General features: G+C 48.9%; 1 protein-coding gene across 5 annotated transcripts in view; it reads right to left on the bottom strand.

Moving 5' to 3' along the window:
* The window catches only part of sorcs2 (sortilin-related VPS10 domain containing receptor 2), a 963,142-nt gene that overhangs the window by 246,034 nt on the left and 703,656 nt on the right, over positions 1–13,452 (bottom strand). For all 5 annotated transcript variants that reach the window (XM_072495949.1, XM_072495950.1, XM_072495951.1 and 2 more), the window contains exon 6: positions 256–320. In XM_072495949.1, coding sequence (XP_072352050.1) covers positions 256–320 — 65 coding nt within the window. The remainder of the gene's footprint in view (positions 1–255; positions 321–13,452) is intronic.

Raw genomic sequence — 13,452 nt, 5'->3', positions numbered from 1 at the left:
GTGTTTAAGTTTAAGGCTGCACCCTGAATGCTCTGCAATAAAATGGAGTTTCTAAAAAAAACAGTTGAGGTGTATAACTGTAGCCAATCTGCTATCACCTGTTTTGTACTTGCATTGATTCAAGCTCAAGCACATAGTTACAGCACATCCCTTGTAACTATCATGTCTGTCCAGCATTGTATGCAACATATCATCGGCACAGTGTACAGCATGCAGATATATCATTGATATCATAGGTATCATTCCTATCTTTACCTCCACTGTTGTCCTGAATTTCCATGTGCACCAAATCAGGGTCACCGTCAACTCCTGACACAGACCTGGAACAAGAAATCACCATTAACATTTCTTCTCAAATCTAGAGAGGGATCCAAGCTAATACAACAGATTTAAGGTATTCAATTCTTTTCATCTGCTCTTGCTATCTCATACCAGGTAGGGCTACAGCGCTGTAGCCTGGGTGCTATTTTGGATCATTTTATATTCAGTGGGTGACCCTGTCAGGTTGCCTTGTGATTCTGCATCAAGGTGGGTAGGTATGGGATCCAATCTGGTTGGGATCCCTCTGCTGATAAGTTGGGCAGTAGGCTCCGCATATTTTGGAACAGTACTGCACTCTGGTGGAGGTGCAATTCCAGCTACACTCCCTTGTGGCTTTTTGACTGGGGGAGTCAACTCAGTCCCTATCTGCTCATCAATTTGGGAACTCCTTCTGTCCTTATTTAATATTGATAAAGAAGGTTTCTGCCAGCCATATTTCAGGCAACTCCTGAACCTTTTCCTTTTCTGGTTTAATAACCTGCCTTCTTTCAGGTTCTTCAAATATGTGGGGCATCTCACTTACTATCTCTTTCCCTGCTCGAGGACCTCTGTGGCCCCTGCTTATTTCAGGGAAATTCGGTGAGGCTGTTTCCTTTTTTAACTTTGCCAGTCGAGCTTTGGCCTTGCTACATTCAAGAAGCCCTCAGTCAATGTTTCTGGGTGCTATTTCAGCCATTTGGGCCTCTGGATCTTCCCCAGCTTTCTGCTCTCTGTCATGATATTCAGGTAAACATCATGGTGCAAACATACATACATACTGATGGACAGACCAACGGACCAATCAACACACACACAACACCACAGCCAATCACAGGCAAGAGCATACACACTACAAAACAGGGAACACAACACTTCCCACTCATTCCAGCAGGAGACAGCTCAGGGCACAGAGCTCACAGCAAGCCACTCAGACATCCACCATGTGCTGAATGCCTCTCCAAGATAGTGTTAGGAATAGGTCCACAGATTCAAGGGTTATGATCGAACCTCAGTAACCAGTTTACCACAGTAAATATATGTTAGTAATAAAACTGAGTTGTACCATTCGCAACTGTGTTGGTTCGTCTGTGTAGCAGAGCACCCAACACATCACTCTCCTCCAGGTTTCTACTTGTTGACCTCTTTTTGTTTGCTGGTTAACACATTGCTGCCAACCAAAATGTTTCTGAGGAGTTCAGAAACAATGCCTACCATGACAGAACCTGAAAGGTCACACTCCAGGTGGACTCTATGATGGGGTATAAACACAGATGTTCCTCCCACTCCTCTGATCAGTACTTTGGCCTTCAGGGAGTGGTGTGTATGTGTGTGTGTGTGTGTGTGTGTGTGTGTGTTTGTGGGAGGGGGTAGGTTTAGGTTTCCCTCTACCTGTAAGGACTGAGTGGCCCCTGTGTCAGTACAATGAACATGTTCACAATATGGGAAGGGTATTGAGACACTATTCCTGAAAGGACAAAACTCCAGATGCTCTCTGGGAGTTTGTCTGGCTCAGACACAGACACACATAGTGGCAAACCCTCCAAGGGATAGGTTTCTGCAGCGAGAGTCTCTGCCCGCACTGCTGCATTATACATTAAGGCATCTGTTGTGTTATGCTGCTTCGGATAACACAGGCTGCTGCTTGATGCAGCCTTAACTAAAGGATGCTCCAGACTCTGAAATTAGTTCAATGTGTTTATTGAACTATTAACACAGTTCTCAAATGAGTTTAACTTTCTGCTAATGTAACTCAGTCTAACTGTACCAGCTTGCTCTAAGCCCCGTGCTGGGGTATGATGCTGCTGATCAACCCTGTCTAACTCTCTAGATGTCTGTCTGTGGAAAGAGGCTGAGTGTGAGTGCCTCATCCCTTGTATAGTGTTTATGTCATGCCCGCTTGTGGTAATGCCACCTCAAGTGTCTTGGCTGCCCATTGGTTGTGTCCTATTCTGAGTGTTCATTGGTTGCATGTTTGCATATCATGACATCTCCCCCATTTTTTCTTGTATTTTTTAGATGTATATACATGTGAATGTGTCTGACTAATGTGACTGACTCAGGAATACAGAACAGAACAAACAAAACAAATGCTCATAAGTCCAGTCTCTAAGGCTTGCGTCTGATCCTTGTCAACCGCCAGAGAGGTGGTGGAGGGAATGACGGTGTCTTGACAGGCGAGTGGGAGGCACGACTGGTGGCCTCGTGGCTCGAGGTGTCTGGAGGTGGCAATTCGACATGTGGAAATGGAGGGGAAAGTGGTTGTGGGCAAGCAACCTTTCGCAACGCCCTTCGATTCCTTCGCACAATGGAGCCATCAGCCATACGTATGACATAGGATCTGGGCGCGGCCTGTCGAACAACGACAGCCAGAGCAGACCACCCACCATCCGATATCTTGATCCTGACCGTGTCTGCCGGGGATAGCACGTCCAGATCGGTGGCCTGTGCGTCATAGCCCTGCTTCTGGCTGTCGCGAAGCTGCTGCAGCTTCTGCAGCACCGGGAGGTGATCAAGGTTGGGCAGGTGTACGGCTGGAAGCATCGTCCGCAGGTCCCTGTTCATCAGCAGTTGAACTGGCAACATGCCAGTGGACAAGGGAGTTGCCCGGTATGCAAGTAGTGCAAGGTGTATGTCGGAAGCGGAGTCCGAGGCCTTGCGGATGAGCTGCTGAACGGTGTGCACCCCTTTTTCGACTTTGCCATTGGACTGCGGATAGTGCGGACTGGAGGTGACATGCCTGAAATTGTAGCTCTTGGCAAACATGGACCATTCTCGACTGTGGAAGCACGGGCCATTGTCGCTCATGACGGTGTTCGGGTTGCCATGCCGTGAGAATGTCTATTTACACGCTTTGATGATGGTCCGTGAGGTGAGGTCTGGCAGCTTCAGCACCCCAGGATAGTTCGAAAAGCAATCGATGATTAAGATATAGTCGCGACCATTCGCGTGGAATAGGTCAATGCCAACCTTGGACCACGGAGAGGTCTTTAGGTCATGTGGTTGGAGCGTCTCCTTGCTCTGCGCTGGTTGGAACCTCTGACAGGTTTCGCAGTTCTGGACCATGTCCGTGATGTCCTGGTTGATGCCGGGCTAGTAGACAGCTTGCCGGGCCCTGCATCTGCACTTTTCTACGCCCAGGTGTCCCTCATGAATCTGCTGCAGCACCGTGCTCTGAAGACGTAGGGGGATAACTATCCAGTCCAGCTTGAGCAGGATGCCGTCGATCAGCGTCAGGTCGTCCTTGACGTTGTAGAATTGAGGGTATTGCCCTTTCTGCCAGCCATTGCTGAGGTTGTGGATGACTCGCTGCAACAGGGGTTTTTTGGCCATCTCTTCTCGGATGAGAATGATCTTCTCATCTGTTGCCGGGAGAGTGCTTGCAAACAGTTGTACCTGCTATTCGATGTGCTGGATGATCTCCAGTGGTTCACTGGGTGAGTTGACGGAGCAGGACAATGCATCGGCGATGATGAGCTACTTGCCAGGTGTGTACACCAAATTGAAATCACACCTCCGGAGTTTGAGCAGAATTCTCGACAAACGAGGCATCATGTCGTTCAGGTCCTTTTGGATGATGTGGACCAGAGGCCTATGATCCGTCTCAACAGTAGATGTTGGCAAGCCGTAGACACAATCATAAAATTTGAGGATGCTGGTGAGAAGACCTAACCACTCCTTCTCAATCTGCGCATATCTGGTCTCAGTGGGTGTCATTGCCCGTGACGTGTATGCTACTGGTACCCAGGATGACGTGTCGTCTCTTTGAAGCAACACCGCCCCAATGCTATCCTAACTCGCATCTGGTGGATATCTTGGTCTCTCGGTCTGGGTCAAAGAATGCAAGGACGGGTGCAGTGGTGAGCTCGGCTTTCAGCTCCAGCCACTCTGTTCGGTGCTCCGCCTTCCACTCAAAAGCAGTTGATTTGTTCACCAGGTTGCATAGGGCCGTGATGTGTGTGGCCAAATTCGGGATGAACTTGCTAAGGAAATTGACCATTCCCAGGAAGCGCAGTACTGCCTTCTTGTCCTCGGGGACTTTCATTGCCTTGATGGCTTTAATTTTGTCGGTGTCCGGGTGCACACCGTGTTGCGAAATCTGATCGCCCAGGAACTTCATCGTGGATGTCCCAAAACAGCACTTGTTTAGCTTGAGGCCAAGTTCATGTATGTGTCAGAATACTTTCTTGAGTCGCGACACATGTTCCTCTGGGGTTGTGGACCAGATTATGATATCATCAACGTGGACACGAACCCCTTCTATTCCCTCCATCATCTGTTCCATGATGCGATGGAAAATCTCTGATGCCGAGATGATGCCAAATGGCATTCGGTTGTAGCATAATCTGCCAAAAGACATGATGAAGGTGCAGAGCCTTCTGCTGGATTCTTCAAGTTGGATTTGCCAAAATCGTTGGGATGCATCCAATTTTGTGAAGAAGCCCGCATGTGCCATCTCATTTGTGATTTCTTCCCTCTTCGGGATGGGGTAATGTTCCCGCATAATGTTTTTGTTTAGATCCTTCGGGTCAATGCAGATGTGTAGGTCCGCCGAAGGCTTCTTTACGCACACCATCGAGCTGACCCAGTCGGTTGGTTCAGTGACCTTGGAGATGATGCCTTTTTGTTGTAGACTCGTGAGCTCTGCCTTCAGGCGCTCTCTCAGTGGAGCAGAGACACGTCGTGGTGCCTGGACCACTGGCTTGGCATCAGGCCGCAGTAGAATCTTGTACTCGTATGGCAGCATGCCCATCCCGCTAAATACATCTGGGTACTGGGTTAGGATGTCGTCGATGCTGGCCTGAAGATCCAAATGGGACGGAATCGTGGTGCAGACTCTTTGAATGGGGTTCAGTTGTTTGCAGGCGTGCGCACCTAGCAGGGGCGCCCTGTCTGCTTTAACAATCTCGAAGTGTAAGCTTCTTGAGTGTGTCGGCTGGACATCTGCAGATGGCAGGACCCCAGTGCCTTGATTGTGTTTCCATTGTAGTCCAGGAGTTTGCAGGCAGCTGGAGGGATTGTGGGGGGCTTCTTGATTCTCTTGAAGACCACCTGCAAAATCAGTTTGGCGAAGGCACCCGTGTCCAGTTTGAACTGGATGGGGCAGTGGTTGACCTTCATCACTGCATGCCATTCGTCCTCGGAATCCACGGCCAGGATTGATTGGACTCGCGATGTATCAGGTGTGGCGTATTCGCACTTCGTAATAATGCCCACTCGGTAAGTGCTGTCCAGGTATTCATCATCTGGATCCGTCGCATTGCCTGGATCAGAGTCATGCATTCGGTGTTGCACACTTCTGATGCGCCGCTGTCGAAATTGGGAGCGCTGGCTCCTGACTGGTGGTGCAGATCTGCACAGGGCTGCATAGTGGTTTGGTTTCCCACAGTTTAAACAGCGTTTGCCTCTTGCAGGGCAGTTTTTTTAAAAATGGGCGGTGCCGCAGTTCGCACACGTCGGTGTCATGACGCTCAGTGTGTCGTTGCACATGCGCAGTGCGGTTCTCGGACGTCTGCACCTGCGCAGTGCAGTTTTCGGCCGCTTTATGTTCCCAATCGCATAGCGCATGCGTCGGGCCCCGGAAAGAACGCACAAAATGGCCGCTTTCGTCAATGTGGAGGCGTTGCATCCGGGAGATGGCCTGAACACTCTCCACCTCGTGGGAGGCTTGTTTTTCACTTTCTGCCATTTTGTACTGTGAATAGCGATTTTTAGAGTGCTCATGCACAGTACACGTTTCAATCGCAACTGGCAGGGTCATGTACTTGATTTTCAACAATTGCTCTCGCAGAGGATTAGAGTGGACTCCCAAAACAATTTGGTCTCTGATCATGGAGTCAGTGATATCATTGAAGTTGATGTATTGCGCTAGCAGTTTCAGGTTAGTTAGATAGGAGTTGAAGGATTCGTCTTTACCTTGCATCCTCTGCTTGAAGACGTAGCGCTCAAAGATTTTGTTGGTGTTCACCTCGCCAAATGTTTCCAGGATGGTTTGGTACTTTGTTTTGTCCTGCCCTTCGGAAAAGTGAAAGGAGTTGAAGATCTCTATCTCATGGTCACCCGCAGTGGTGAGTAGAAGCACTATATTCCGAGCATCGATCGCGCCATTGAGGTCGGATGCTTCCACATATAGTTGAAATTTCTGCTTGAATGATCGCCAGTTGGCACTAAGATTGCTGGTGGTCTTGAGCTGATGAGGAGCCTGAATCGTGTCCATTGTGCCTGTATTCAGTAGCTAGTTGTCACAGATCTTGCTGAGTTGAACTAAATAGATTGAATAGTCACTCCTGGTATCATGTTGTGTTATACTGCTTCGGATAACACAGGCTGCTACTTGATACAGTCTGAACTAAAGGATGCTCCAGACTCTGAAATGAGTTCAACGTGTTTATTGAACTATTAACACAGTTCTCAAATGAGTTTGACTCTCTGCTAATCTAACTGTAGTAACTCAGTCTAACTGTACCAGCTTGCTCTAAGCCACGTGCTGGGGTGTGATGCTGCTGATCAACTCTGTCTAACTCTCTAGATGTCTGTCTGTGGAAAGAGGTAGGGTGTGAGTGCCTCATCCCTTTTATAGTGTTTATGGTTTGGAAAGGATCCGCTTGGGTTTCCAGGCTTCTGGATGAGATCATATCTGTCTGCCGTGATGGCTGCACCCTAGCTGTTCTCTCAGGGTGTAGTAGCATAGCCCCTGAGCCTATTGGGTTCAGGGCACGAACCTAGGAACTGTGGGTTCATCAGAGTAAGCCTGGAAGTCAAAGGAACTGGTTCTGTGTTGGGATTGCGCTGATGACGTTCTTGTTCTGCAATATAATGTTCTTCCTTTGTTAAATAAATCCCCACTCTGATTTAACACTGCCTCGTTATATTACCTCACGCTACAACAGAGGGTAAGCAATTTTAAAAATTCTTCCAACAATACCAACTCACACGGTCCCTCATATATGAGTGGGATGCTTCAGGATCTTACCCATCGGTCAAACACAATTTGCTTTAGCCATTCAAACTCATTGTAGACTTGTGAGGACTTCTTAACAGTGTTCCAGAATTGCTGGCAACATGCTTCTGGGACTAACCCGTAGGCACTTAGGATCGCAGCCCTGGTTTACTCATAATTCATGCATGGAGTAGACCTCTTGGGCTCTCCCTGACAGCAGCCCTTGAATTAAAAATGTCCAGATCTCTCCGATAGCCATTTTAGCCAGGCTGCTACTTTCTCGAAAGTAGCAAAGAAGTGACTACAGCATTCTCTTTGAATTTGGGAACAAATACAGCATATCTGAGGGCCTCAGAGAGTGGTTCTGGGTTAGAAAGATAAGAGTCACTTCCAGTTAGTGAGAGATTTTCCCTCACAGCTTCCAGTTTTCTGATCTATCTCTTTCTTTTGCTCTTTCGCTCTCCTGTTCCCTTGCTCTCTCTTTCCCAATCCTGAAATTCTAGCTGCAATTTGAGATTTTCAAGCTCAAATGTAGCTGTGCGTGTGTCGGGGGGGGGGGGGGCGGGGAGAGAGAGAGAGAGGAGGCAGGGAACAGGAATTTGCTACGGTAAGCTACCATGTTTTAAAATGCATTCCAGCCACTCAGTTTTTCTCTTTGGTGTCCAATTGAGGCTTTTATATCAGGCTTGGCTCAGCTCATAACTTGGACCCTGCTCAAATTCAAATGGTTGATCCCAGATTTGAACTTACTGACAGGGGTGGTGTTAATTTTAAACAGCATTAATCGTTCCTCTCACCAGTCCAGTCCATAAACAGAAAGGTGGTTGAATTTGCTTCCCCCTTTATAAGCAGTAAACTGGTACACAATACTCTCCTTGGTGCAGCCTCACTAAGGCTCTATATAACTGCAGCAAGACACCTTTATTCCTATACTAAAGTTTTCTTGCAAACAAGGCCAACATACAATCTGCCTTCTCAATTGCTTGCTGTTAGCTTTCAGTGACTCATGAATAAGGACACATCCTGGTCCCGTTGGACATCTACATTTTCCAATCTCTCACCATATAAGAAATAGACTGCATTTCTGTTTTTGCTGCCAAAGTGGATAACGTCACACTTATTCACATTATATTCTATCTGCCATGTTCTTGCCCACTCACATAGTCCATTTAAATCGCCTTGAAAACCTGAGAATCACCCATTAATTCTGACTCTGTTTTCTGTCCATTAACCAATTCCCCATCTATGCATGTATAATCCGACGTGTTCAAATTGTGTTTACTATCCTCTTACGCCTTTTTGAAAGCCTTCTGAAAATCCAAATACATCACATCCAATTATTCCCATTTATTTATTCTGCTACTATATCTCCTTAACAGGTTTGTCAAACAGGATTTCCTTTTCAGAAATCCATGTAGACTCTGCCCAATGCAACCATTATCTTCTAAGTGTCCACTTATCTCATTCTTTATAATAGAATCCATCATTTTTCCTGCCACTGATGTCAAGCTAACAGGTTTGTAGTTTCCCATTTCCTCTCCCTCCTTTTTTAAATAGTGGGGTTACAATTGCTATCTTTCAATTTGCAGGAGCCGTTCCAGACGCTATAAGATGATCACCAATGCGTCCACTATTTCTACAGCCATCTCTTTCAACATTATGGACACGATTCTCCCAAAAGGGATCAAAATCCCCAAGTGAGCACGTTTAGCCGCGTGTTTCCCAGTGCTCGAAGTCTGGGAAAGGCATGGCTGAATAAGGGGCCTGAACGGGGAACACGTGGCCAAGGGCGCACATAGCTCGCTTTGTATAGTGGGGAGGTCTGCTCGCCGGAATTCCCCATTGTAGAGTCCTGGGGCTGGATTCTCCATTTCAGGGACTATGTCCCCACGCCATCATGAAAACTGTGGTCTTTTATGCCAGATAAACTGGCGGCAAAAGGCCACAGATGCACAGCACTGCAGGGGGCTAGCAGGGAGCTGTCGTGGAGCTTGCAGCGGATAGGACCCTCGCATGTCCGGGTCAGAGGCAGCGCATGAGCATGGCGGCGGCCTCCAGCGGCAGCGCTGTGCTTCATGGCGGACTCAGACCGTGGACTTGGACCGTGGAAATAGTGCCCCCGATCAGCCACACTCCCGACCCAGACCGGTCGCACAATAAAGGCCCAGTCCCGTATGAGGCTCCCCCCTGTCCTCCGATCAGCGTGCCCCCGACCATGCGAGTATCCCAAACCAATCCTCGCGAGTATCCCGAATGGCAGGACCAGATTAAAAATACACGTCGGGACTTCGGCCAGTTCGGGGTGGAGAATAGCGGGGCGGGCCCCAAGCAATGGCCACAGGTGGTGGATACGCAGTGCAGCGTACTCGCCGAGTACACCGCTTTTCGGGGGCCAGAGAATAGCGGACCCGGCGCCGGTCCCAATTTCATGCGTGAAACTTGATTCTCCGCCCCAGCGATTTCGGCGTCGGGGTGCGGAGAATCCAGCCCCTGATCTCCGAGGCCCCTGAAACAAACTCCGACCTCCCCCCCACCCGAACATAGTATGGGAGGGTCTCCGGTCCTTCCCCCGCACCCCTTCCCAACACCCACGCCGGGCAACACTGGCCCGATCATTTTCAAAAAATGCCAGCTTGGCACCATGGCAGTGCCAACCCGTCACCTGGGCAGAGTACATGCCATCTGCACATGCCTGGCGCAGCCACGGTGCCCAGGTGGCACTGCCAGGGTGCCAGACTGGCACTGCCAGGTACCCAGATGGCACCAGCAGTGCCAGGACACCACCTTACCCAAAGGGCATGCAGCTCGGGGTATCCGATCCCCTGGCAGACCCCCACGAGTGCTGTTCCGTCTGGTCCCCGTCTGTGGAGACCAGTGCTGAAGGGCGCTCGCCCGAGGTCTCTGAGGCGGAAGGGTTGAATCCCAAAACCGGAGGTTCCTTGGGAATCTGCATCTTTGTGTGAGGCTTACTGCCTTGCTCTAATATGCAGATTGGCCGAAAACTGATCCCGCCCATTGTGGGCCGGATTCACATAGCAAACTCTCGCAAGATCGCATTGGATCTCGTGAGGCGTGGCGAGCTGGGTAGATCGTGGGAGTGGAGTCTCCGGCTTTCAACAGCCACTCTGTGCCGTGACGAGCTGCTTTTCGGGCGCAGTGTGGCCGTTGGATCGTGCCCTATAGATCAAAAGGTTCAGAAGGTTTATCAAACTTCAGTTACATTAATTTATCGACTACTTTTTAACTGATACTAACTTCTTTCAGTTCTTCATTCTCACTAGTCCCTGGCTGCTCTAGTATTCACAAGAGGTGCACAAAGGGCACGATCTACCGATCACATTGCCCTCTCGCTCGAGCACAACGCGGTTGGTAGATCCCGGGATAGGCCTCCCGGAGGCTTCCTGGCGGCCTTTGTGCCTCACGGAAGGCATCGGAATCGGACACCCGTCCAAAGGGGGCGTGACCAAACGGCATGTGCCTCAGTAGGCTTTAAACCTACTTAGGTGAGCTTACCCGGGTCTACCGGCCTCCCCAGTGAAGATGCAGCCAGGCACCGTTCAGTACTGGCCCACACAAACGTAGACCAGATGGAACAGCACCCAGGGGGTCAGGGATAGTGCAGGATAGCCCCCTAGTCCTCTCCCTGGAATGTGAGCACCTTGGCATTGCCCAGGTGGCACCTGGGCAATGCCACTCTGGCACTGCCAAGATTCCCGGGTGGCACTGACAAGCTGGCAGGAGCACTGCCAGGGTGCCACGGTGGCAGTGCAGGGGTGCCCAGGGTCCAGGGTTGCATTGCCAAGTGTCAGGGCCCGAGCGGGCCATGCCCATGAAAGGAGGGTGGAGAGGGGACATGAAGGATTGGGAGGTGCTGAGCAAGTAAATAGGGACCTCTGGAAGGTTGGGGGTGATGGGTGGGGTCCTAGAAGGGGGTGTGGGGGGGGGGGGCCTGAAGAGGGGTGGGCCCCGAGGGAGCCCATAGTGGGGTGCCCTCATTTGGCGGGGTGTGGGGATATAGCCCATGTGTGTGGAGGGTGACACTGCCCATGGGTGTAGGGGACCCACAAGCTCACTTAGAGATCAAGGCACCCTTTTAAAATGGTGGCCTAATCTCTGAATTCAATTCCCCAATGCTGAAAAAAATTCGAAGTGTCAGTTAAACTGGAGCAAAACGCCCCAGGGCCCAAAAATCTGACGCAGGGCGGGATTTACCAACCATCTTGCCACGTGTATTTTGGCGGCAGAGGCAACAGAATTTCCCGTTAACCCATGCGACGGCGTGGGACCAGAATTTCCTACTGGCATGAACAGCCAGCAAATCCCACCCTAAGTGTCGTTTGATAGCAATGGGGTACATGACAGCAGAGCCTGCAGAGAAAATGCTTGCAAAATCTGCCACAAATGAACTTAGAAATGTTTCTGTTAAATTCCGCCCAAAGTATTTGTTTGGCTTCTCTGCCATATTCTTATTCCGCATTATAAATTCTGCATCTCTGCCTACAATGGACTCATATTTCTCTTCGCTAATCTTTTCCTTTTTACATACTTGTAGAAGTTTTTAAAGCCCATTTTTATGTTTCTTGCTAGATTATCTGTATATTTTATTTTCCCTTTCTTCATCAGTTTCTTGGATATCCTTTGCTGAATTCTAATATGCTCCCAATCCCCAGGTTTACTATTTTTTGCAGCAACTTTATAAATCTCTTCCTTTGATCAAATACGAACTTTAGCTTATTGTAAGCCATGTTTCGATCAATTTTCATAGAATTTCATAGAATTTACAGTGCAGAAGGAGGCCATTCGGCCCATCGAGTCTGCACTGGCTCTTGGAAAGAGCACCCTACCCAAGCCCACATCTCCACCCTATCCCTGTAACCCAGTAACCCCTAAACACTAACGGCAATTTTGGACACCAAGGGCAATTTAGCATGGCCAATCCACCTAACCTGCACATCTTTGGACTGTGGGAGGAAACCGGAGCACCCGGAGGAAACCTGCGCACACACGGGGAAAACATGCAGACTACGCACAGACAGTGACACAAGCCGGGAATAAAACCTGGGACCCTGGAGCTGTGAAGCAATTGTGCTAAACACTATGCTACCGTGCTGCCCTCCCGTTGGGTTATGTGCTTCAAAGAATTTGTTGTAAGCTATGTATTAATTCCTTAAATGCTTACCATTGCCTATCTACTGCCATATGTGTTAATGTAGTTTCCACAGCCAACTTGTCCCTCACACCTTTGAAATTTCCTTTGTTTAGATTTAAGACCTTAATTTCGGATTGAACTACATCGCTTTCAGGTTTGATTTTAAATTTAGGCTACCTAATTTTTTTTTTTCAATTAAGGGGCATTTTAGCACGGCCAATTAACCTACCCTGCACATCTTTTCGAGTTGTGGGAGTGAGACCCATGCAGACATGGGGAGAATGTGTAAACTCCACACGGTGAGTGAGCGGGGGCCGGGATCGAACCCGGGTCCTCAGCACCGTGAGGCAGCAGTGCTAACCACTGTACCACCGTGCTGCCCTTCATTTTCAGACATAATGTAAAATATTATGGTCATTCTTCTATAAAGGCTCTTTTACAAGTTATTAATTAGGCGTTTCACATTGCTTAATATTGTTGTGAAATAGCCCATTCTCTAGTTAGTTCCTCAACATATTTTCTCAAAAACCGTCTCATGTGCATTCCAGGACTTCATCCTCCGCGGCATAAGTGCTAATTAGATTCCCCCAGTGTAAATGTAGATTGAAGTTCGCCATGATTACTGTTTTACCCTTGTTGCATGCCCCTCTAATTTACTGGTTAATAATAATCTTGATTAATGTCACAAGTAGGATTACATTAACACTTCAATGAAGTTACCATGAAAATCCCCTAGTCGCCACATCCCGACACCTATTCGGGTACACTGAGGGAGAATTCAGAATGACCAAGACACCTAACAGCACGTCTTTCGGGACTTGTGGGAGGAAACTGGAGCACCCGGAGGAAATCCACGCAGACACAGGGAGAACGCGCAGACTCCGCACAGTGACCCAAGTGACTGAACCTGGGAGCCTGGTGCTGTGGAGCAACAGTGCTAATCACTGCGCTACCGTGCCACCCTGGTTGTGTCCTACTGTTGGGTGTCCTATAAACAACTGCCATCAGTGTTTGCTGCCCCTTGCTGATTCTTACCTCCAATCAAAATGATTCTACATCTTGATAT

This window comes from Scyliorhinus torazame, chromosome 3 (assembly GCF_047496885.1).
Source record: "Scyliorhinus torazame isolate Kashiwa2021f chromosome 3, sScyTor2.1, whole genome shotgun sequence".
In the NCBI taxonomy this organism is placed as follows: Eukaryota; Metazoa; Chordata; class Chondrichthyes; order Carcharhiniformes; family Scyliorhinidae; genus Scyliorhinus; species Scyliorhinus torazame.
The sequence above is the reverse complement of the archived record's forward strand: the minus strand, read 5'-3'. Positions and strand labels throughout refer to the sequence as shown.